This window comes from Schistocerca gregaria, chromosome 1 (assembly GCF_023897955.1).
Source record: "Schistocerca gregaria isolate iqSchGreg1 chromosome 1, iqSchGreg1.2, whole genome shotgun sequence".
In the NCBI taxonomy this organism is placed as follows: Eukaryota; Metazoa; Arthropoda; class Insecta; order Orthoptera; family Acrididae; genus Schistocerca; species Schistocerca gregaria.
The window spans coordinates 918,278,020-918,303,791 of record NC_064920.1 but is presented as its reverse complement, the minus strand read 5'-3'; the positions used below and the strand labels follow the sequence as shown (position 1 = coordinate 918,303,791).

Genomic DNA, 25,772 nt, shown 5'->3' with positions numbered 1-25,772 from the left:
ATGCACCAGTGATAATTCGAGAGGCCTCTAGGAATGTGCTTGTCTATAACGCATTGGGTTGAGAAGTGCTCGTAACTTCAAATGGCTCTGAGCACTATGGGACTTAACTGCTGTGGTCTTCAGTCCCCTAGAACTTAGAACTACTTAAACCTAACTAACCTAAGGACATCACACACATCCATGCCAAGGCAGGATTCGAACCTGCGACCGTAGCGGCGGCGCGGTTCCAGACTGTAGCGCCTAGAACTGCTCGGCCACTCCGGCCGGCTGGCCGTAGCTGGCACTGATATAGGTCCCGTTTCAATGAATGAAGGACTAACAATATTCTAAAATTCTCCTTCTACAGTAGCCAAGAGGGAACAATACGAGTGAACGACCAAGAACGAAGTGCTCCAATTATAAAGGTTGTAAGATAGGGATGTAGTCTTTGACCCCTACTGTTTAATCTACAGGTGGAAGAACCAACGACGGAAATGAAAGACTATTTATTTTGGTGTGTAGGATATAAGTATGGCGATATATGAGTTGTCTCCCATGTAGCAGTGATGAAGAGTAGGCTGAAGTTAAAGAGACTAGCCAGGGGGAATCATTCCGCAAAGAAGTGGAAGAAATGACGAGGTACGCTTGAGGTTCTCTGAGGCTATAGAGGAAAGAACGAATAAGTTGAAGGAGTACACTGAGAGTTTTTACGAGCGTGATGAACAGCATGATGGGACAAAAGTGGAACGGGAGCTTATATGGAAGTTAGAGGAGATCCGGTGTTAGAGTTCAACAGAGCTTTGGCAGACCTGAGATCAAATAAGGCAGACGGAATACTTAACACTCCATCAGAATTTCTAAAGCATTTGGAGAATTGGCAAACAAGAAACTATTTAAGCTGGTACATTGAATCCATGAGACCGAAAACATTTCGAAAAATATCAACCGCACAATCTCCAAGACGTGTAGGGCAGTTAACAAGGAGAACTATCGCATAATCAGTTTAACATCTCGTTACTCAAGTTTCTGTGGTGAATAATACACAGAAGAATTAAAAATCTGAGGCTCTGTTAAAAGACTATCAGTTTGGTTGGCTTCAGGAAAGTAAAAGCATCAGAGGGGCAGTTATGACGATCACCTTGATAATGGAAGAAAGACTGAAGAAAAATAAAGACGAGTTCATAGAATTAGTTGACCTGGAAAATGCGTTCGACGATGTAAAATGGTGCAAGTTGTTTGAAATTCTCTGAAAAATAAGCGTAAGCTGTAGGTACGGACGAGTAATGTACAGCAGGACTATAAGAGAAACAGGCGTAGGAGTGGAATTAAAATTAGGGGGAAAGGATATCAATGATAAGACTCGCTGATGATATAACTATCCTTAGTAATAGTGAAGAACAACTACAGTACCTCTTGAACGAAATGAACAATATAATCAGCACACACTGTAAATTAAGAGAAATTCTAAATGAGACGAAAGTAACGAGATATAGGAGAAATGAGATTACTGGTAAACTTAACATCAAAATGGGACCGCAGAGTCGTCGAAGTGAAGGAATTTTGCTGCCTTAGGAGCAAAGTAATACATGTCAGACGAAACAAGGACATAAGAACAAGACTAGCTAGCACAGGCGAAGAGGGAGTTCTTTACCAAAAGAAATGTATTAGTATCAAATATCGCCCTTAATTTGAGGAAGAAATTCCTGAAAATATACATTTATTGCACATCAATATTTGATGTGGTATGCACAGGAAGAATATATATTTTTATTCGCAATGTACAGTCACAGAACTGTGATTATTAGGGCTTGTGAAATGGTGAGTAATGCAAGTTGAATTGTTATTTCACTTCACAGCTTCTAGACGCTATGTTACTGCCTGAACTGAATGAATTGGCAGAGAGAAAAGTGGAAATCTTCATCCACACGATTACTGTGCAATCTACAGTTAAGTTGTTAAGAGTGTGCATAGAATCACTTCAAAACTATTTCTTTACCGTTTCAGTCTCGACTAGCATACGGGAAAAAGAGAACACTCACATGTTTCTGTGTGAACTCTGATTTGTCTTATTTCATCGTGATGCTCATTTCTCCTTACTTAAGTGAGAGTAAAATATCTTGGTCTTTGGAGGAGAAAGATGACGTTGGCATTTTCTTGAAAAGTCAACGAATAACATCTTTATTTTAATGATATCTATCACAACTCTCTCACCACATACGTCACACTCTCCCTTGTTTGTTGAAAACACGAAACGAACTGCACTTCTTTGAATTTTGTCTATATTCCCCGAAAAACATATTCGGCAAAAGTTCCATACCGCGCTGCAGTGCTTCAGAAAAGGACGGACAATGGGACTACAGGCAGTCTCTTAAGAAGATTTCGAGCATCTTCTCTACGTGTTGCGCGAATGAAACGTAGCATTTCGTTCGATTTGGCAACAAAATTTTCTATTTCACCGTTCCGATTTAAGTTGTTAATAGTTGTAATCCCTAGGTATTTAGTTGAATCAGCTGACAACGTTTGGATAAAAAGAAGAAACTATTCCCATAGCTTACGTATTACAGAGGGATAAACCGCTTCCTGTTTTCTTGCGTCCCATAAAATATCTGAAAATCTGAACTTTCTATTATGAAACGTTACTCATATCGAATTTATTATTAATTTCGAGTTCTTTATCCTTTTTTGTGCCACTGATGAGAAGAAGCTTTCTTTCTTTTATCATCCAGAAGCAGAACAATATCATCACATTGAATAAAAACCTCTAGAAAATTTGCAAATTTGTTGCCTTTTTTAAAACTGACACGACTTGTACAAGAAAATCACTTTTAAACTTCGGTAAGCGCTAATTTCCCTGCTATCCCATGTAGGTAACAGCACGAAGTACAAAGGAAAGAGAATTCACTTACAATTTAAAAGTCATGAATGATGGATGAGTGGACCAGTCTAAAAACACTAAAGTTGAAGGTTCTAAATTTGCTAGACCCAAGAATGTTGTTTGTATTGTGTACGCGTTATGCATGTCCGGGTGTGTTGGTGTGACAGTTAGTGTGTTCAGACACGTGTGTCTTATGGAAATAGAAAATGCACATTGCACCCTGAGAAGTAACACATTTACTAGGCGATAATTCCTTGTACGTCAGATAAAATTAGTAGGTTTTCTTTGGTTTTAAAGAATGACGGATATTTTAGAAAATTATTACTTATATTGTATTATTTAAACATTGCTGTATGTAAGTAATGTACACTTCCCATGCCCACTGATACTCTCTCTGTTAAGGTCGTACACTCAATGGCAATTCTTCTCGAATAGATTTTTTTTTCTTTATTGACGTTCTTGGCAGTAGGTTACTCATCTCATAGTGAAGAAGACATGAAAACAATGTCAATAATCGCGAGACGTTGAACAAAAGCGCAAATGAAGCTGATACCTCATTAACTTGATAACAGACGGTATTTGATCATTGTCCGTCATCTCTATAACCCCGGAAACCACAATTTCATGTGGCGCTTCCATATTCAAGCCACATAATTGCAGCTGCTGCACGCTGATGAACTTCGGTATAGCTATCAGCTGGAATACAAATTAATGACCCTGTACTAATTTGACTTAATCTGGAATACGATGAGTGTCACACTAAAGCTTCAGTTGTAGATTAAATGCTCTCGGGGGTATATCACATTTTCCACGCTGTTTTAACGCGACACAAAATGAAAGGTGTAACAAACAGTACTTGTAAGTTTTGTTTTCAAACTTATGGAAAGAATTTCTGCACTTGTTTGACTCTATCAAGTTGCAAGTATCTGTTACGTTTTGTGGGCAATTAGACCGTAAACAGAGGTTTGCTTTTATGAAGAAAACACTAAATTATTTGTGCCGATCGCTTAGAGTACATCACCTGTTGATATACAGTAACCTTTTAGTTGCGGTATTATGCCTCGTTTTACCTGTAAAAATCCTGTCATCACTAACTGAAACTGGAAAACTTACATGTATCAGCTACAGAAATACGTACAGCATCTCAAAGAAATCGTCGTCAGTGAGGTTTTTCTAATTAATATGAAAACTGTTCATTGATTCTAGAGGTTAAATATCTAATGCTTTGCATCTTCAGCGGTAGGTGATATTGTTTCTGGCCGCTGGCTATCGCTCGTTAAACGTCCTAGCACGCAAATGGTGAAGGCAACAGAGTTTCCAGTGTTCATCATACGCAGAACGAGTGACTGCAGAAAGTTTTGTTTCACATCTGCTAGAAATAAAGCACATTTCTAGAGAGCAGAAATCCTTTTTGACTTGGCGACAATGTAATCAAAGGGAACCCATTGAAATGCAAATCGTGTCTTCAGTATTTGCAGCTCAGTACATGCGAGTGAGTCCGACAACACAGACATTCGACCACTTCTCTAATGAAAACTGCCTGCAGCAGTACTCAGACTGGAAGTAAACATTGTTCTCGGTTACAGACAAAACACAAATTTGCAATGCAAGCTATCGTAACTAATGTTCCACGTTACTTATCTCGTCTGCATAGAGCAACATGGGCATGTACATTTTCTCTCTTTTAAATTTAAAGCTGCATACGTATTTAAAATGCATAAATGCAGTTTTTTTCCAAATTTCATTATTGGATTATTATATTCAAAACAGCAACATAACACTCATATTATTCTATGTATGTTTGAATGATACTATGGGAATTACTTCTTCTAATATAGCTCACAAACATTATTATCGTGTCTTCATACTGAACTGTCCGCCACGATAGCTAAGTGGTCGGCGTGACGGACTGCCTTCCTACGGGCCCGGGTTCGATTTCCGGCTGGGTCGGGGATTTTCTCTGCTCAGGGACTGGGTTTTGTGCTGTTTTCATCATCATTTCATCCCCATCCGGCGCACAGGTCGCCCAATGTGGGGTCGAATGTAATAAGACCTGCACTAAGGCAGCCGGACCTGCTCCGCAAGGGCCTCCCGGCCAATGACGCCAAACGCTCTTTTCCATTTCCATACTGCACTTGTGAAGAAAATAGCTACACAGTTTTTTATAGTTTCAAAAGACCAGGCAAATATTCCATCGATATTTTTCAGAAGTTGTAAGTTGTTTTATTCCGACAATGCTTTTATTTTCTTTTTTGTCGTTCGGAGAAAGATATTTTGATAATATGCAGACTTAGTATTTCAACAGTTTTGTGAATGTTTTAAGACACATGATACAAGTAACGTGAATATTGACAACGGACTGTTACCGCTGTTTTTTACGAGAAGAACTCCTAAAAATAGAGCAGCACGTTAGTTTGAGGTAACAATTATTTTAACTCAGAGCTGCATGAATTTTTGGTGATGATTGTTAAGGAAAATTGTTCCAGACAGCGAAATTAGTATGAATTCTACTTGCAGTGCTTGCTAAGATCTTTTATGGTCTTGGAGTATTGTGTGTGTGCTACCTTTATTCGAGATTATCTTCTAGTATCTTTTGTAAGAAACCACTAAGTCTGATTCAGCAGCCACCTATATTTTTTATGTCGATTAAGGGTAGTCGTACCGCCCAAAACGACAGAATTTGACATTTTTACTATTATGCAGATGATGAAAAAGTGGATATTTGTGCTTAATTTGGTGCTAGCTTCATTAAAATATTCGAATATTTACTATTTTAAATAAATATTTGAAAATAATTATGCGCGTAAGTTTCCCGACCACCAAAGGAAACTGCAACAGTGGAGGAGCCTCGGATCGAAAGTGTCACGATGCAAACCTGGATGATTTGAGCCGTGGTTTCACCAACTGTTCAATAGTAAGAACATTCCTTCACATCTTATCCAGGTTTAGGACTGACTATGCGGATAGTACATAGGCATGTTGAAACGATTTTTTATTTTTAGTCTGATTATATGAGTTCTTCTATTCTTGCTTACCAAAAATTTCCCGATGGTGTGGCTAGGCAGGAACCCAAGAGTACAACTTGAACTGCTGAGAGTCAAACGAACAACGTTGATGATACATCTTTCAGTTGCCGTGTCAAAGGAAGCCACAACAGTGAGGTATGCACTGGCTTTCAAATGCCACGGTGCTTGAGGCAGTTGCTAAATGGTCGGAAACGTAACAGTAGGAAAGTTCGCAGAACAGAATGTAGGATATCTTAATAATGCGATTGCGTCTCCTCACTATCTCTGTAACTGTCGACTAAACGATCGTATGACGCAGTGAAGGGCTGTCTTAACGAGAACAACGTGATGCCACCTCTTTCACTGAACTCCACATCAAACAGACAAGAATTATCGAATCACTTCGAAAATGCTCATTACTATAATCAGTCACGTATAATTCTCTTCCCATGATGCGTATCTGAAGATTATACGTTCATTATTAGGTGGCCACATTACGACTGAATCGGTTATTTTTAAACCGAATGAGTCACGTAATGAAAACTTTTGAGAAAAGACAGAAAACTGATTGTTGAATAAACTAGGAGTTTCTTGTAAATTTTTCTGCCGGTGTGAACTAATACTTATGAAAAGACATCATAAAAATAGGGTGTGAACTTTGATTGCTTTTCGAATTTTCCAGTAGATAATTTTAAAACACTGTGACCTAGGATTTTAAAACCAGATTGACAACACTTTATCACTGTCGTCTGAAAACACAAATTTCATACTTAAATGATTTGTGTGTCTGTTCACTTTGAGTATAAAAAGTAACATTTACAGTACCAATATGTTCGGCCCAATTTTTCACAAGAAAAATATTTAATACCTAATGATACATAGAACTTGTTTCTTAAATGACAGTGAACATAAGAATACCCAGTTCACTCCTTACAGTGGTTCTCCAATTCCATATATTATTCCAAAAACTTCTAAATTCCTCCTCTAAAGGCAGGTATCCCTTCAGCTTTCTAGGACACTCCATTTTCTTTATACTGTATCAGTTGGAAGGTTACCTGGTGTACACTATCATTTTTGGCATCATAATGATGCTGCGATCACAATTTACAAGTCTGAATCTGTGGAGCACAAGGCCAATAATCTGTCGGCTGCCTCTGATCATGCCAAAATTATTTCTCGAGTAAGCATAGTGATTACACTGTGATACTTCCCCGCCTTGAGGTTGTGCTCTACCGTGGAATTCAACACACAGAGGAGATTTCTTTCATAGGAGAAGCCACCAAGTTTTATAAGCAACAATATTATTTTCTACGACGTTGACTGTGAATATTCCACTCCTAGATGCATAAGTAACCATTGGCACATACTCCTTTAGTATGTGTACCCCGACACATGTCCTGTCGCCTAGTATTAAGAACAAATCAGTAGATCAAAGGTTGTACTCGATATGACACGCATTATTTTTAACCAGTTCCAACACGGGAGGCGACATGATTTGAATTAGTTAAGGTATTTACAATCAAATCATGTTTCATTAGTAACAGACTAAGTAGAAAACTTGTTTGGAAGGACCATCCCAATTCCGTGGAAGCTCTACTTTATTGTATCCTACATATGGAGTTTGTTTCACTCCCGCTGTTTTTATTACACTGAGGTGACAATAGACATGGGATACTTCCTAATATCGTGTCGGACCTACTTCTGTCCTGCGTATTGCAGCAGCTTGACGTGGCGTGGACTCAGTAAGTTGTTGGAAGCCCCTGCGCAAATACTGAGCCATGCTGTGTCTATATACGTCCATAAATACGAATGTGTTACAGGTGCAGGATTTCGTGCACGAACTGACCTCTCTTTTATGTGTCATAAGTGTTAGATGGCATTCATGCCGGACGATCAGGACGGCCAAATCATCTCGAACTGTCCAGAATGTTCTTCAAACCAATCACGAACAATTGTGGCCCAGGTGAGAGTCGCATTGTCATCCAAAAAAATTCCACCCTTGCTTGGGACCATGAAGCCCATGAGCGGGTGCAAATGGTCTCCAGCAGTTAGCCGAAAATAAACATTGCCAGTCAGTGATCGGTTCAGCTTGACGAGAGGACCTACTCCATTCTTTGTGAACATAGCCCACTCCATTATGGAGTCACCCGCGGCTTGCACAGTGCCTTAACAAATTGAGTCCATGGCTTTGTGAGGTCTGCTCTACTCTGCAAACCTACTATCAGCTCTTAGCAATTGAAATCGGCTCTCAGCTGACCAGAGGACGGTTCTCGAATCGTCTAAAGTCCAACCGATACGGTCACGAGCCCAGCAGAGGAGCTTCATGCAATGTCGTCCAGTTAGCAAAGGCACCCGCGTCGGTCCTCCGCTTACATGGTTTATTAAGATCTCATTTCGCAGCACTGTCCTAACGGATAAGTTCATCGTGCGCCCAACATCGATTCCTGTAGTTCTTTCAAGCAGTGTCGCTTGTATGTTAGCAATAAAAACTCGGCACAATTGCGGCTGCTATCGGTCGTTAAGTGCTCGTGGCGCTACTCTCGGTCTTTAAGTGAAGGCCGCCGGTCACGGCGTTGTCCACGGTGAGAGGTAATGCCTAAAACATGTTATTCTTGGCACACTCTTGACACTGTCGATTTCGGAATATTGAATTCCCTGACGATTTCCGAAATGGAATGTCCCACGCATCTAAGTCCAACTACCACTCCGCGTTCAAATTCTGTTAATTCTCCTCTTGCGGCCGTAATCACTTCGAAAACATTTTCACATGAATCAACTGTGTACAAATGACAGCTCCGCTAATGCTCTCTTCTCTTACACCTTATATACGCGGTATTAACGACATCTCTATCTGTGCATATCGCAATCCTATGTGTGTATCACATCAGTGTATGTTACACACATGTGTGTATCAAATTCCTTTTTTTTTCTTTCCTCGTCTACTACTCTTCATCTCAGAGTAGCATTTGCAACCTACGTCCTCAATTATTTGCTAGATGTATTCCTTTCTGTGTGTTCCCTAACAGTTTTTGCCCTCTACAGCTCCCTCTAATACCACAGAAGTCACTCCATGATGTCCCAACAGATGTTCTATCATCCTGACCCTTCTCCCTGTCTGTGTCAACCACACATTTCTTACCTCTCCGATTCTGCGCAGAACCTGCTCCTTCCTCACCTTAACAGTCCACCTAATTTTCAACATTCGTCTGTAGCACCATATCTCAAATGCTCGATTCTCTTCTGTTCCGGTTTTTCCACAGCTCATGTTTCACTACCACACAATTCTGTACTCGAAACGTACATTCTCAGAAATTTTTTCCTCAAATTAACGCCTCTGTTTGATGCTAGTGAAGTTCTCTTGGCCAGGAATGCCCTTTTTGCCAGTGCTTGCCTCCTTTTGATATCTTCCTTGCCTCATCCGTGGTTGGTTATTTTCACCAGCTGCGACACAGTCGCGATTGTAAACAGTGATCCAATACTGTCAAATGTTTTTTTTATTCCAATCTTTGATCACAATTTAGTCCGCCCCCGGAAACTGAGTGGTCAGCGCGACTGAATGCGAATCCTAAGGGCCCGGGTTCGATTTCCTAATGGGTCGGAGATTTTCTCCGCTCAGGCAATGGGTGTTGTGTTGTCCTAAACATCATTATTTCATCCCCATCGACGCGAAAGTCACCGAAGTGGCGTCAAATCGAAAGACTTGCACCCAGCGAACGGTCTACCGGACGCGAGGCCCTAGGCACACGACATTTACATTAAAATATATGTTCCTTTGGCGACTAGCGCTTTCAGTCAGTAATGGCCATCTTCAGATCGACAATATATAAAAAAGATCTGAAGATAGCCATTACTGACTGAAACCGGTCATCGTCAAACGAATTTGTATTATCAAAGACTGGAATAATAAAAAAAAAACATTTGATTGGTCAATGTGCCGTCTAGGAGACAGAATTGCTTAACTTAATCTATTTCGTAACAATCAGTCCTGATGTTAAGTTTCACGCATTTCCCAATTCTGTTACTTCTCATTTCTTTCGTCTTTTTTCGATTTACTCTCACTCCATATTCTGTACTCATCAGACTGTTCATTGGCATTCAGCAGATCCTGTAATTCTTCTTCACCTTAACTCAGAATAGCAATGTCATCAGCAAATCGTATCGTTAGTGTCTTTTCATCTCGAATTTTATTTCCACTCCTGACCTTTCTTTTATTTCCATCACTGCTTCTTCGATGTACAGACTGAGCAGTAGGGGCGAAAGACTGCATCCCTGTCTTATATCCTTCTTAATTAGAGCAGCACTTCGTTGTTGCTCGTCCACTCTTATTATTCCGTCTTGGCACTTGTACACATTGTGCACTACTGGCCATTAAAATTGATACACCACAAAGGTGACGTGCTACGGATGCGAAATTTAACCGACAGGAAGAAGATGCTGTGACATGCAAATGATTAGCTTTTCAGAGCATTCACACAAGGTTGGCGCCGGTAGTGATACCTACATCGTGCTGACATGAGGAAAGTTTCCAACCGATTTCTCAAGCACAAACAGCAGTTAACCGGCGTTGCCTGGTGAAACATTGTTGTGATGCCTCGTGTAAGGAGAAGAAATGCATACCATCACGTTTCCTACTTTGATAAAGGTCGGATTGTAGCCTATCGCGATTGCGGTTTATCGTATCGCGACATTGCTGCTTGCGTTGGTCGAGATCCAATGACTGTTAGCAGAACATGGAATCGGTGGGTTCAGCAGGGTAATACGGAATGTCGTGCTGGATCCCAGCGGCCTCATATCACTAGCAGCAGAGATGACATGCATCTTATACGCACGGCTATAACGGATTGTGCAGCCACGTCTCGATCCCTGAGTCAGCAGATGGGGAAGTTTGCAAGACAACAACCATCTGCACGAACAGTTCGACGAAGTTTGCTGCAGCATGGACTATCAACTCGGAGACCATGGCTGCGGTTACCCTTGTTGCTGCATCACAGACAGGAGCGTGTGCGATGGTGTACTCAACGACGAACCTGGGTGCACGAATTGCAAAACGTGTTTTTTTCGGATGTTCCAGGTTCTATTTACAGCATCATGATGGTCGCATCCGTGTTTGGCGACATCGCGGTGAATGCACATTGGAAGCGTGTATTCGTCATCACCCGGCGTGATGGTATGGTATCCCCTGGGTTACACGTCTCGGTCACTTCTTGTTCGCATTGACGGTACTTTGAATAGTGGACGTTACATTTCAGATGTGTAACTACCCGTGGCTCTATTCTTCATTCGATGCCTGGGAAACCCTACATTTCAGCAGGATAATGCACAACCGCATGTTGCAGGTCCTGTACGGGGGTTTCTGGATACAGAAAGTGTTCGACTGCTGCCCTGGCGAGCACATTCTCCAGATCTCTCACCAATTGAAAACGTCTGCTCAATGCTAGCTGAGCAACTGGCTCGTCACAATACGCCAGTCACTACTCTTGATGAACTGCGGTATCGTGTTGAAGCTGCATGGGCAGCTGTACCTGTACACGCCATCCAAGCTCTGTTTGACTCAATGCCCAGGCGTATCAAGGCCGTTATTAAGGTGAGAGGTGGTTGTTCTGGGTATTGATTTCTCAGGATCTATGCACCCAAATTCCGTGAAAATGTAATCACAAGTCAGTTTTAGTATAATATATCTGTCCAATGAATACCTGTTTATCATCTGCATTTCTACTTGGTGCAGCAATTTTAATGGCCAGTAGTGTATATTACCAGTCTCTCCCTATTTTTCTAAGAAATTCGGAGATATTGCACGATTTTAAGTTTTCTAACGCTTTTTTCCTGGTCGACAAATCCTATGATTTTATAATAAACGAGAAACAGTGTGCTTCCCGCGATTAGTGAAATTCGCCTTACAACGTAAGCTGATGCTTACAATGTCCTGTAGCAGTAAAACGCTGTTACGCTGATAAATCCCTCAAGTCAGTTACTTAGAAGCACAATAATGTACCGGGTGACCAAAAATTCAGTATAAATTTGAAAACTCAATAAATCACGGAATAAAGTAGATATAGAGGTACAAATTGACACACATGCTTGGAATGACATGGGGTTTATTAGAACCAAAAAAATATACAAATGTTCAAAAAATGTCTGACAGATGGTGGTACATCTGATCAGAATAGCAAAGATGATGTTCCTTACAGGAAATGCTCAATATGTCCACCATCATTCCTCAACAATAGCTGTAGTCGAGGAATAATAATGTTGTGAACAGCACTGTAAAGGATGTCCGGAGTTACGGTAGGGCATTGGCGTCGGATGTCGTCTTTCAGGATCCCTAGAGATGTCGGTCGATCACGACACACTTGCGACTTGAGGTAACCACAAATCTAATATTCGCACGGACTGAGGTCTGGGGACCTGGGAGGCCAAGCACGACGAAAGTGGCGGCTGAGCAGACGATGATCACCAAACGACGCGCGCAAGAGATCTCTCACGCGTCTAGCAATACTTTTTTTTTTAATAAACCCCCATGTCATTCCAAGCATGTGTGTCAATTTTTATCTCTCTATCTACATTTTTCCTTGGTTTATTAAGTTTTCAAATTTATACTGACGTTTTGATAACACAGTATCTTCCCTTCAATTCTGAGACACAATAGGGAATTCTCAAAAAGAGTGGCTTACGGAGCTTTGAAACTAACCGATTCAGCTAACAGTGCGTGGGTGAAATGAAATGTCGTGTGACAGGGGCCTCCCGTCGGGTAGACCGTTCACCTGGTGCAAGTCTTTCGATTTGACGCCACTTCGGCGACTTGCGCGTCGATGGGGATGAAATGATGATTATTAGGACTACACAACACCCAGTGCCTGAGCGGAGAAAATCTCCGACCCAGCCGGGAATCGAACCCGGGCCCTTAGGATTGACAGTGTGACGACTCAGCTACCGGGGGCGGACAGTGCGTGAGTGAATTGTTTGCACGATTTTTGTGGGCGGCCTGCGGACCTTTCGAGTGGTCAAAAGGTGCTCTTCGGCTGCCGACAGCGTTCGAGGAGCAGCTGGTGGTGAAGCTGTGGCCGGCGGACGCGAAGCGGCGTCGGCTGTTCCGCTGCGCGCAGGCGTTCAGCCGCGAGGCGTGCGGCTACGGCGAGGTGGTTCCTCGGCTGGGCGCCACCGCTGCCGCGCTCTTCCCGCGCTGCCTGTTCGCCTCGCCCGCCGGCGTCGTCGTGCTGCAGGACCTGCGGCCGCTCGGCTTCCGCATGGCCGACCGCCGCCTCGGCCTCGACCTGCCGCACGCCGAGCTGGCGATCAGGGTGAGTGGCGCCGAGCCCGCCGGTCTCCTCTTGCTCCTCTCCGCGGATGATGCTGTAGTGTACAGAGGAGTTGCAGCACTAGAAAATTGCATCGAAATGCAGGAAGATCTGCAGAAGACAGGCACTTGGTGCAGGGAGTGGCAACTGACCCTTAACATAGACAAATGTAATGTATTGCGAATACATACACTCCTGGAAATTGAAATAAGAATACCGTGAATTCATTGTCCCAGGAAGGGGAAACTTTATTGACACATTCCTGGGGTCAGATACATCACATGATCACACTGACAGAACCACAGGCACATAGGCACAGGCAACAGAGCATGCACAATGTCGGCACTAGTACAGTGTGTATCCACCTTTCGCAGCAATGCAGGCTGCTATTCTCCCATGGAGACGATCGTAGAGATGCTGGATGTAGTCCTGTGGAACGGCTTGCCATGCCATTTACACCTGGCACCTCAGTTGGACCAGCGTTCGTGCTGGACGTGCAGACCGCGTGAGACGACGCTTCATCCAGTCCCAAACATGCTCAATGGGGGACAGATCCGGAGATCTTGCTGGCCAGGGTAGTTGACTTACACCTTCTAGAGCACGTTGGGTGGCACGGGATACATGCGGACGTGCATTGCCCTGTCGGAACAGCAAGTTCCATTGCCGGTCTAGGAATGGTAGAACGATGGGTTCGATGACGGTTTGGATGTACCGTGCACTATTCAGTGTCCCCTCGACGATCACCAGAGGTGTACGGCCAGTGTAGGAGATCGCTCCCCACACCATGATGCCGGGTGTTGGCCCTGTGTGCCTCGGGCGTATGCAGTCCTGATTGTGGCGCTCACCTGCTCGGCGCCAAACACGCATACGACCATCATTGGCACCAAGGCAGAAGCGATTCTCATCGCTGAAGACGACACGTCTCCATTCGTCCCTCCATTCACGCCTGTCGCGACACCACTGGAGGCGGGCTGCACGATGTTGGGGCGTGAGCGGAAGACAGCCTAACGGTGTGCGGGACCGTAGCCCAGCTTCATGGAGACGGTTGCGAATGATCCTCGCCGATACCCCAGGAGCAACAGTGTCCCTAATTTGCTGGGAAGTGGCGGTGCGGTCCTCTACGGCACTGCGTAGGATCCTACGGTCTTGGCATGCATCCGTGCGTCGCTGTGGTCCGGTCCCAGGTCGACGGGCACGTGCACCTTCCGCCGACCACTGGCGACAACATCGATGTACTGTGGAGACCTCACGCCCCACGTGTTGAGCAATTCGGCGGTACGTCCACCCGGCCTCCCGCATGCCCACTATACGCCCTCGCTCAAAGTCCGTCAACTGCACATACGGTTCACGTCCACGCTGTCGCGGCATGCTACCAGTGTTAAAGACTGCGATGGAGCTCCGTATGCCACGGCAAACTGACTGACACTGACGGCGGCGGTGCACAAATGCTGCGCAGCTAGCGCCATTCGACAGCCACCACTGCGGTTCCTGGTGTGTCCGCTGTGCCGTGTGTGTTATCATTGCTTGTACAGCCCTCTCGCAGTGTCCGGAGCAAGTATGGTGGGTCTGACACACCGGTGTCAGTGTGTTCTTTTTTCCATTTCCAGGAGTGTAGAAAGAAGGATAATTTATTGTATGATCATATGATAGAGGAACAAACACTGGTAGCAGTTACTTTTGTAAAATGCCTGGGAGTATGCGTACGGAACGATTTGAAGTGGAATGATCATATATAATTAATTGTTGGTAAGGCGGGTACCAGATTGAGATTTTTTGAGAGAGTCCTTAGATAATGTAGTCCATCAACTAAGGAGGTGGCTAACAAAACACTCGTTCGACCTCTACTTGAGTAGTGCTCATCAGTGTGGGATCCGTACCAGGTCTGGCTCAGAGAGTAGATAGAGAAGACCGAAAGAAGAGCTGCGCGTTTCGTCACAGGGTTATTTGTTAAGCGTGATAGCGTTACGGAGATGTTTAGCAAACTCAAGTGGCAAACTCTTCAAGAGTGGCGCTCTGCATCGCGTTGTAGCTTGCTCGCAAGGTTTAGAGAGGGTGCGTTTCTGGATGAGGTTCAAATGGCTCTGAGCACTATGGGACTCAACTGCTGTGGTCATTAGTCCCCTAGAACTTAGAGCTACTTAAACCTAAGTAACCTAAGGACATCACACACATCCATGCCCGAGGCAGGATTTTAACCTGCGACCGTAGCAGTCGCACGGCTCCGGACTGCGCGCCTAGAACCGCGAGACCACCGCGGCCGCGGATGTGGTATCGAATATATTGCTGCCCCCTACTAATACCTCCCGAAGACATCATGAATGTAAAATTAGAGAGATTCGAGCGCGCACGGAGGCTTTCCGGCAGTCGTTCTTCCCGCGAACCATACGCCACTGGAACAGGAAAGGGTGGCTTGCGGGGTATGTCGATGGTAAAGGCCATTTACCAAAATTCACAACAACAAAGCAAACAATAAAAATTAACGCCTGTGTCTTACCACCGGTAAGAATACGATTCTGACCACGAGTGACACTTGCGTCGCACTGAAAACATTGCACCAATGTAATTCCTGCTCAAATACAACAATGTCACCTGCAGGCTTCCCTAGCATCTGCATTTATCTTTAAGAAGAGCGTTTTTTCGTCTTTTTTTCTGTCTTCCGTCTTTACCTTAGCTGCTTTAAATTCGTGCAAGTGGCGTATAAACTCCTCATTCCTTACCTTACCAGTCCACCTAATTTCCAACATTCGTCTATAGCACCACTACTCAAATGCTTCGATTCTCTTCTGTTCCGGTTTTCCCACAGTTCATGTTTCACTACCATACAATGCTGTACTCCAGACGTACATCCTCAGCAATTTCTTCCTCAAATTAAGGCCGGTATTTGGTATTAGTAAACTTCTCTTGGCCAGAAATGCCTTTTTTGCCATAGCGAGTCTGCTTTTGATGTCTTCCTTGCTCCTTCCGTCATTGGCTATTTTACTGCCTAGGTAGCAGAATTCCTTAACTTCATTGAGCTCGTGAGCATCAATCTTGATGTTAAGTTTCTCGCTTTTCTCATTTCTACTACTTCTCATTACCTTCGTCTTTCTCCGATTTACTCTCAAACCCTACTGTGTACTCATTAGACGGTTCATTCCGTTCAGCAGATCATTTAATTCTTCTTCACTTTCACTCAGGATAGCAATGTCATCAGCGAATCGTATCATTGATATCCTTTCGTCTTGGATTTTAATTCCACTCCTGAACCTTTCTTTTATTTCCATCATTGCTTCCTCGATGTACAGATTGAAGAGTAGGGGCGAAAGGCTACAGCCTTGTCTTACACCCTTCTTAATACGAGCACTTCGTTCTTGATCGTCCACTCTTATTATTCCCTCTTGGTTATTGTACATATTGTATATGACCCGTCTCTCCCTATAGCTTACCCCTACTTTTTTTCAGAATCTCGAACAGCTTGCACCATTTTATATTGTCGAACGCTTTTTCCAGGTCGACAAATCCTATGAAGGTGTCTTGATTTTTCTTTAGACTTGCTTCCATTATTAGCCGTAACGTCAGAATTGCCTCTTTCGTGCCTTTAATTTTCCTAAAGACTAACTGATCGTCACCTAGCGCATTCTCAAGTTTATTTTCCATTCTTCTGTATATTATTCTCGTAAGCAGCTTCGATGTGTGAGCTGTCAAGCTGATTGTGCGATAATTCTCGCACTTGTCAGCTCTTGCCGTCTTCGGAATTGTGTGGATGATGCTTTTCCGAAAGTCAGATGGTATGTCGCCAGACTCATATATTCTACACACCAACGTTTTGTTGCCACTTCCCCTAATGACTTTAGAAATTCTGATGGAATGTTATCTATCCCTTCCGCCTTATTTGACCGTAAGTCCTCTAAAGCTCTTTTAAATTCCGATTCTAATACTGGATCCCCTACCTCTTCTAAATCGACTCCTGTTTCTTCTTCTATCACATCAGACAAATCTTCACCCTCATAGAGGCTTTCGATGTATTCTTTCTCCTTATCTGCTCTCTCCTCTGCATTTAACAGTGGAATTCCCGTTTCACTCTTAATGTTATCACCGTTGCTTTTAATGTCACCAAACGTTGTTTTGACTTTCCTGTATGCTGAGTCTGTCCTTCCGACAATCATATCTTTTTCGATGTCTTCACATTTTTCCTGCAGCCATTTCGTCTTAGCTTCCATGCACTTCCTATTTATTTCATTCCTCAGCGACTTGTATTTCTTTATTCCTGATTTTCCCGGAACATGTTTGTACTTCCTCCTTTCATCAATCAGTTGAAGTATTTCTTCTGTTACCCATGGTTTCTTCGCAGCTACCTTCTTTGTACCTATGTTTTCCTTCCCAACTTCTGTGATGGGCCTTTTTAGAGATGTCCATTCCTCTTCAACTGTGCTGCCTACTGCGATATTCCTTATTGCTGTATCTATAGCGTTAGAGAACTTCAAACGTATCTCGTCATTCCTTAGAACTTCCGTATCCCACTTCTTTGTGTATTGATTCTTCCTGACTAATGTCTTGAACTTCACCCTACTCTTCATCACTACTGTATTGTTATCTGAATCTATATCTGCTCCTGGGTACGCCTTACAATCCAGTATCTGATTTCGGAATCTCTGTCTGACCATGATGTAATGTAATTGAAATCTTCCCGTATCTCCCGGCCTTTGCCAAGTATACCTCCTCCTCTTGTGATTCTTGAACAGGGTATTCGCTATTACTAGCTGAAACTTGTTACAGAACTCAATTAGTCTTTCTCCTCTTTCATTCCTTGTCCCAAGCCCGTATTCTCCTGTAACCTTTTCTTCTACTCCTTCCCCTACAACTGCATTCCAGTCGCCAATGACTATTAGATTTTCGTCCCCCTTTACATACTGCATTACTCTTTCAGTATCCTCATACACTTTCTCTATCTGTTCATCTTCAGCTTGCGACGTCGGCATGTATACCTGAACTATCGTTGTCGGTGTTGGTCTGCTGTCAATTCTGATTAGAAAAACCCGGTCACTGAACTGTTCACAGTAACACACCCTCTGCCCTACCTTCCTATTGATAACGAATCCTACACCTGTTATACCATTTTCTGCTGCTGTTGATATTATCCGATACTCATCTGACCAGAAATCGTTGTCTTCCTTCCACTTCACTTCACTGACCCCTACTATATCTAGATTGGGCCTTTGCATTTCCCTTTTCAGATTTTCTAGTTTCCCTACCACGTTCAAGCTTCTGACATTCCACGCCCCAACTCGTAAAACATTATCCTTTCGATGATTATTCAATCTTTTTCTCATGGTAACTTCCCCCTTGGCAGTCCCCTCCCGGAGATCCGAATGGGTGACTATTCCGGAATCTTTTGCCAATGGAGAGATCATCATGACACTTCTTCAACTACAGGCCAGATGTCCTGTGAATACACGTTAAATGTCTTTAATGCAGTGGTTTCCATTGCCTTATGCATCCTCATGTCGTTGATCATTGCTGATTCTTCCGCCTTTAGGGGCAATTTCCCGCCCCTTGGACAAGAGAGTGCCCTGAACCTCTATCCGCTCCTCCGCCCTCTTTGACAAGGCCGTTGGCAGAATGAGGTTGAGTTCTAATGCCGGAAGTCTTCGGCCGCCAATGCTGATTATTTATCAAAATTTAGACAGTGGCGGGGATCGAACCCGGGACCGAAGACGTTTTAATTATGAATCGAAGACGCTACCCCTAGACCAGGGCTACACTCTTCCTCACAACCTAGGGAAAACCAAAAAATGTTAATACTAATGCAACGAGCGAGGTGACGCAGTGATCAGCACACTGTACTCGCATTCAGCATGACGACGATTCGAATCCCCGGCCGGCCATCCAATCTACGTTTTCCGTGATTTCCCGAAATCGCTATAGGCCCATGCGGGCTGGTTTCTTCGAAAGAGCGTGGCAAATTTCCTTCCCCATCCTTATACAACTTGTGGTCCTTCTCTAATGATCGCGTTAACGATGGGAAGTTAAATTCCATACTTCTTTTCATCCTTATAGAATAACGCGAACAGGTTACATTTAGAAAGCAAATCGATGTAATGATTCAATGAATTACAGGTTTTAATAACATATTCAGATAAAAGTAAATAAATATTATCTTGAAGTTTACCGATACTTTGTTAATTCCTCTCTGCTACCGGCTGTTGTGGCCGAGCGCTTCTAGGCGCTTCAGTCCGGAACCGCTCTGCTGCTGCGGTTGCAAGTTCGAATTCTGCCTTGGGTATGTATGTGTGTGATGTCCTTAGGTTAGTTAGCTTTAAGTAGTTCTAAGTATAAGGGACTGGTTACCTCAGATGTTAAGTCTCATAGTGCTTAGAGCCATTAGAACCATTTGAACTGATCTTTTATATTTGCCTTTCATTCCACAGCTCAAATTACGTCTTTATTTTTGTTCCTCGTAGTTTCTTTTGGGAATTAGAGAGGCGCAGCGACAGTCTCACTTCGTCAACATTGAAGTGAATTTCAAATGTGGAATTTCCTTAAAGCCAGAGGACAAGTCCAGAGCGTGTCAAGAATGGGGAATTAAATCTGGTGGATACCGTGTGCGCTCGAAAAGCTTTACTGTTTGCCCTACTGCACGATAGCAGATTCTACATTACCTCAGCATACAGGTAGACTGCGAGGAAGTGTTTTATTTGCTACTTGGTAATGTTTGCATTGAACTGCTGGAAACACTTACCGCCAGTCACTTTAAAACGGTTCAAATGACTCTGAGCTATATAGGACTTAACTTCTGAGGTCATCAGTCCCCTAGAACTTAGAACTACGTAAACCTAACTAACCTAAGGACATCACACACATCCATGCCCGAGGCAGGATTCAAACCTGGGACCGTCGCGGTCACTTTCTCAGTGTGTGTAAAATGGTGTGTCGTATGTTCCAGTGCCTACTTCTCGTATGTGACTAATAGATTAGAAATGCAGTGAACACATAGTGAGTAGTGGGGCGATCACTCTGTTGTAGAAATAATTCAAAAGCCAACATCGGTTAAATACTGTTTACTGGATAACCGGTTTCAACACACTATCTTGTGACGTCGGTTTTACATAACTTATGGGAAAGAATGACTAAGAGAGCACTTGTTTTTTATTGTTTGTGACAATGATTTTATAACATCTGGTGTGGCTCATGTATCGTTATATCCAAATGCTTTATAATTGTTACTCTTCATTCAGATCCGATTATGGCACCTTTGGTGTGTTGAAACTGGTTATCCAGTAAACAGTATTTAAGCGATCTTAGATTTTGAATTATTTCTAGATTAGGAATGGTTTGTGACATTCCTGTGAAGCATAATGCAAGTGAAAACACTAAATTTCGGAAAGATTGAGAAACACAACTTAGAATAGGTGTACAGCAAAATCATGAAAGTCACGCATTTACTTAAATAATCCTTCAGCTATATTCTGTATGGTGATCAAAACCATGAAGCCATTGATAACTTAAATAGACCAATAACTTCCAATAGTGTAAAATGAAAGGCTTCCACTGAATTATGTGCAATAGCATACATATGACTGGTCTAGGATAGCAGGGATAGAGTGCTAAGACTGCGAAAATGGTAAAGAAAATGCTCTAATGGTAACTTCTGTTTTCATCCGCGCGCAGCTGACTTGACTGAAAAATTGATCACCTCGTGCAGTTGACCTATTTCGAAAAATGACAACTTAGAGAGTACGTAAAATATTTGGTCTGCGTGCAGTCGGGATCACCCGATTAAATCCGCCGTAACCTTCCAAAGAAACCAGCCTGACATTTTCTTTGAGCAATTTAAGTAAATCACGGAAAAGCTAAACCTTGGTGGTCGGAACCGGATTTGCACCATCGCCGTTCGAGTACTGAAATGAAATGATGGTGTTGTATTTATTGGCCGGGATATCCACTTCGGGGTTGGGCCGCCGTATTGCAAGTCTTTTTAGTTGACGCCACTTCGGCGACTTGAGTGTCATTGACGAGAGCTGAAAGCATACAGATCCCTAACACTCCCTTATTTGGCCCGCACAGAAACTGGCCCAGTTCCACGCGACAACGTTGGTCCTGAAGAGGGACAGCCCGGAGACGGCGGAGCGGCTGAGGCGGATGCTGCAGCCGGACCTGACGTTCGCGACGGCGGCGCGCCTGCTGACGAGCGACTCGGTGGACAACGCGTTCCTCATGGCCGTGGAGTCGCTGAGCGACGAACGCCAGTGGGACGAGCCGCTGCGCGCCGCCGTGGCCGCCGTGCGCCCGCTGCACGACCAACTGTACGACCGGCTGCGGCTGCTGCTCGCCGACGTCGACGAGGCCACCGCCGTCGTCTGCCACGGCGACAGCAGCGCCAACAACATGCTCTTCCTGTACGACGAGCAGCGGCGGCCGCAGGACCTGCGCTTCCTCGACATGCAGGTGGGCTACACCGAAGTTCAGAGGGTACAATGTGCCGGCCTCTACCTTCCGCATTAAAGTGATAGTAATCGCAACTAATTGAATCTCTAGTTACCATCTTCTGCAAATTTCTACCAAACGATCATCGTTTCGGCCCATCTGCTGGCATCTTCTCAGCATCTTGTGGCGTCCACTGCAGATTGAGCACCCCACAAAATCCTGAAGGAGATACTGTCTCTGGCTGAACCAGATGCAGCTGCCTGCCCTGTTTCAGAGGAGGATTCTCAGCCTTCAAGGTCCAGGATATCGCAGAGGGTGGGCTTACTGGTAGTTGGGAGCTCCAATGTTAGTCCCCTTAGGGATATGGCGGCTAAGGAGGGGAAGAAATCCAGTGTGCACTCCGTGTGCATTCCGCACCAGTGTTTAAGAAGGGTAGTAGGAGTAATCCATCGAACTACAAACCTATATCACTGACGTCGGTTTGCAGTAGGGTTTTGAAGCATATACTGTATTCAAACATTACGAATCATCTCGAAGGGAACGATCTATTGATACGTAATCAGCATGGTTTCAGAAAACATCGTTCTTGTGCAACGCAGCTAGCTCTTTATTCGTACGAAGTAATGGCAGCTATCGACAGGGGATCTCAAGTTGATTCCCTACTACTAGATTTCTGGAAAGCTTTTGACACCGTTCCTCATAAGCGACTTCTAATCAAGCTGCTGGCCTATGGGGTATCGTCTCAGTTGTGCGACTCGATTCGTGATATCCTGTCAGGAAGGTCGTAGTTCGTAGTAATAGACGGCAAATCATCGAGTAAAACTGAAGTGATATCAGGTGTTCCCCAGGGAAACGTCCAGGGACCTCTGCTGTTCCTGATCTACACTCCTGGAAATGGAAAAAAGAACACATTGACACCGGTGTGTCAGACCCACCATACTTGCTCCGGACACTGCGAGAGGGCTGTACAAGCAATGATCACACGCACGGCACAGCGGACACACCTGGAACCGCGGTGTTAGCCTTCGAATGGCGCTAGCTGCGCAGCATTTGTGCACCGCCACCGTCAGTGTCAGCCAGTTTTCCGTGGCATACGGAGCTCCATCGCAGTCTTTAACACTGGTTGCATGCCGCGACAGCGTGGACGTGAACCGTATGTGCAGTTGACGGACTTTGAGCGAGGGCGTATAGTGGGCATGCGGGAGGCCGGGTGGACGTACCGCCGAATTGCTCAACACGTGGGGCGTCAGGTCTCCACAGTACATCGATGTTGTCGCCAGTGGTCGGCGGAAGGTGCACGTGCCCGTCGACCTGGGACCGGACCGCAGCGACGCACGGATGCATGCCAAGACCGTAGGATCCTACGCAGTGCCGTAGGGGACCGCACCGCCACTTCCCAGCAAATTAGGGACACTGTTGCTCCTGGGGTATCGGCGAGGACCATTCGCACCGTCTCCATGAAGCTGGGCTACGGTCCCGCACACCGTTAGGCTGTCTTCCGCTCACGCCCCAACATCGTGCAGCCCGCCTCCAGTGGTGTCGCGACAGGCGTGAATGGAGGGACGAATGGAGACGTGTCGTCTTCAGCGATGAGAGTCGCTTCTGCCGTGGTGCCAATGATAGTCGTATGCGTGTTTGGCACCGTGCAGGCGAGCGCCACAATCAGGACTGCATACGCCCGAGGCACACAGGGCCAACACCCGGCATCATGATGTGGGGAGCGATCTCCTATACTGGCCGTACACCTCTGGTGATCGTCGAGGGGACACTGAATAGTGCACGTTACATCCAAACCGTCATCGAACCCATCGTTCTACCATTCCTAGACCGGCGATGGAACTTGCTGTTCCGACAGGACAATGCACGTCCGCATGTATCCCGTGCCACCCAACGTGCTCTAGAAGGTGTAAGTCAACTACCCTGGCCAGCAAGATCTCCGGATCTGTCCCCCATTGAGCATGTTTGGGACTGGATGAAGCGTCGTCTCACGCGGTCTGCACGTCCAGCACGAACGCTGGTCCAACTGAGGCGCCAGGTGGAAATGGCATGGCAAGCCGTTCCACAGGACTACATCCAGCATCTCTACGATCGTCTCCATGGGAGAACAGCAGCCTGCATTGCTGCGAAAGGTGGATATACACTGTACTAGTGCTGACATTGTGCATGCTCTGTTGCCTGTGCCTATGTGCCTGTGGTTCTGTCAGTGTGATCATGTGATGTATCTGACCCCAGGAATGTGTCAATAAAGTTTCCCCTTCCTGGGACAATGAATTCACGGTGTTCTTATTTCAATTTCCAGGAGTGTATATAAATGACCTGGGTGACAATCTGAGCAGTTTTCTTAGGTTGTTCGCAGATGATGCTGTAATTTACCGTCTAGTAAGGTCATCCGAAGACCAGTATCAGTTGTAAAGCGATTTAGTAAAGATTGCTGTATGGTGTGGCAGGTGGCAGTTGACGCTAAGTAACGAAAAGTGTGAGGTGATCCACATGAGTTCCAAAAGAAATCAGTTGGAATTCGATTACTCGATAAGTAGTACAATTCTCAAGGCTGTCAATTCAACTAAGAACTTGTGTGTTAAATTACGAACAATTTCAGTTGGAAAGACCACATAGATAATATTGTGGGGAAGACGAGCCAAAGGTTGCGTTCATTGGCAGGACACTTAGAAGATGCAACAAGTCCACTAAAGAGACAGCTTACACTACACTCGTTCGTCCTCTGTTAGAATATTGCTGCGTGGTGTGGGATCCTTACCAGGTAGAATTGACGGACGACATCCAGAGGGTGCAAAAAAGAGCAGCTCGTTTTGTATTATCACGTAATAGGGGAGAGAATGTGGCAGATATGATACGCGAGTTGGGATGGAAGTCATTAAGGCAAAGACGTTTTTCGTCGCGGCGAGATCTATTTACGAAATTTCAGTCACCAACTTTCTCCTCCGAATGCGAAAATATTTTGTTGAGCCCAACCTACGTACGTAGGAATGATCATCAAAATAAAATAAGAGAAATCAGAGCTCTAACAGAAAGGTTTAGGTGTTCGTTATTCCCGCGCGCTGTTCGGGAGTGGAATGGTAGAGAGATAGTATTTTTGTGGCTCGATGAACCCTCTGCCAATCACTTAAATGTGAATTGCAGAGTAATCATGTACACGTAGATGTAGATCCCAGAAAATGGGTGAAACGTGTTACAAACTGGACACAATTGGAAGGAAAAGGCCCCTTTGTTTTTTTCTTTTATCACTCGTTTATTACATCAGAGAAATACACATTTTAAGACATAATTTTAATACATGAAATATTGCTCCCAGTAAAAGTTAACGTAAGCAGTGACAAAACTTAGTTCTCTTAAGAGTTTCTGCTGACAACAAATTTTTAGGAGGCAATGTAAGGTTTATATCAGTTCAGCTCAAACCCGTAGCTAGTGATTGAATCACGACACAGACACTTTAACAATTTCCGCAACAAATAAATAGCGTGAATTTGCACTCACAGTAACCAACTAATCAACAGCCTTGCCATTGAATAAGTAGTAGGCCATTTGGAACGAATTAGCAACACTCAGCAACTAGGGGCGTTAATACCAACAGTCTTTAAATATCTTGTTCGCCATTGAATAAACAAACTTAGAGTAATTAATAACAAATTAAACATACTACGCTCCACTCAGTCTCTTCAGTGGAAGTCAAGCCAAAATGAAGATTCCATTAACTGACTAACACTGAAGTCACACTAAAGCTTATCTCTGTGTTCCCAGACACACATGGGGCGGACTTATACAAGACAAGACTTTGAAGGAAGCACATCAGTAAAACCGGTAGTGGAGATAACTCGTGCCACTGAAAATTGAGGTACCAGACCGGGGCACAAGGTGGTATGCAATGAGGTTGCTAGTGCTATACTGCGCTCCAAAATATTAATTCAAATGGCTATTTCAAAATTAAGTACACACAAACCAGAATTAATTAACGAGGAGTGACACCAGGTCGTTCGAAGGGATGACAACACTTAATTGAAAAGACGAATGCCGGAGGTGGCAGTAACATCAAACACCTTCTCCGAGTTTTAACAAGGAGTCACTTCCCGCTATAAAAGTAAACATTTAACCAAGCACAAGGAAGGAACTCGAAAGAGAAAATTCAAATAAAACCCCCGAAAGATTATAAAGGACAGGGAACCCCAACAATTTAAATTTAAAAGAATTAGCTCTCCC

General features: G+C 44.2%; 1 protein-coding gene across 2 annotated transcripts in view; it reads left to right on the top strand.

The window, feature by feature from the left end:
* LOC126275175 (translation initiation factor IF-2-like) overlaps window positions 1–25,772 on the top strand; it is a 92,891-nt gene that overhangs the window by 52,614 nt on the left and 14,505 nt on the right. Inside the window, exons 2-3 of one of the 2 annotated variants that reach the window (XM_049977175.1) lie at window positions 12,889–13,157; window positions 21,198–21,578. In XM_049977175.1, the coding sequence (XP_049833132.1) occupies window positions 12,889–13,157; window positions 21,198–21,578 (650 nt within the window). The remainder of the gene's footprint in view (window positions 1–12,888; window positions 13,158–21,197; window positions 21,579–25,772) is intronic. The other variant, XM_049977176.1, reaches the window with a different exon arrangement.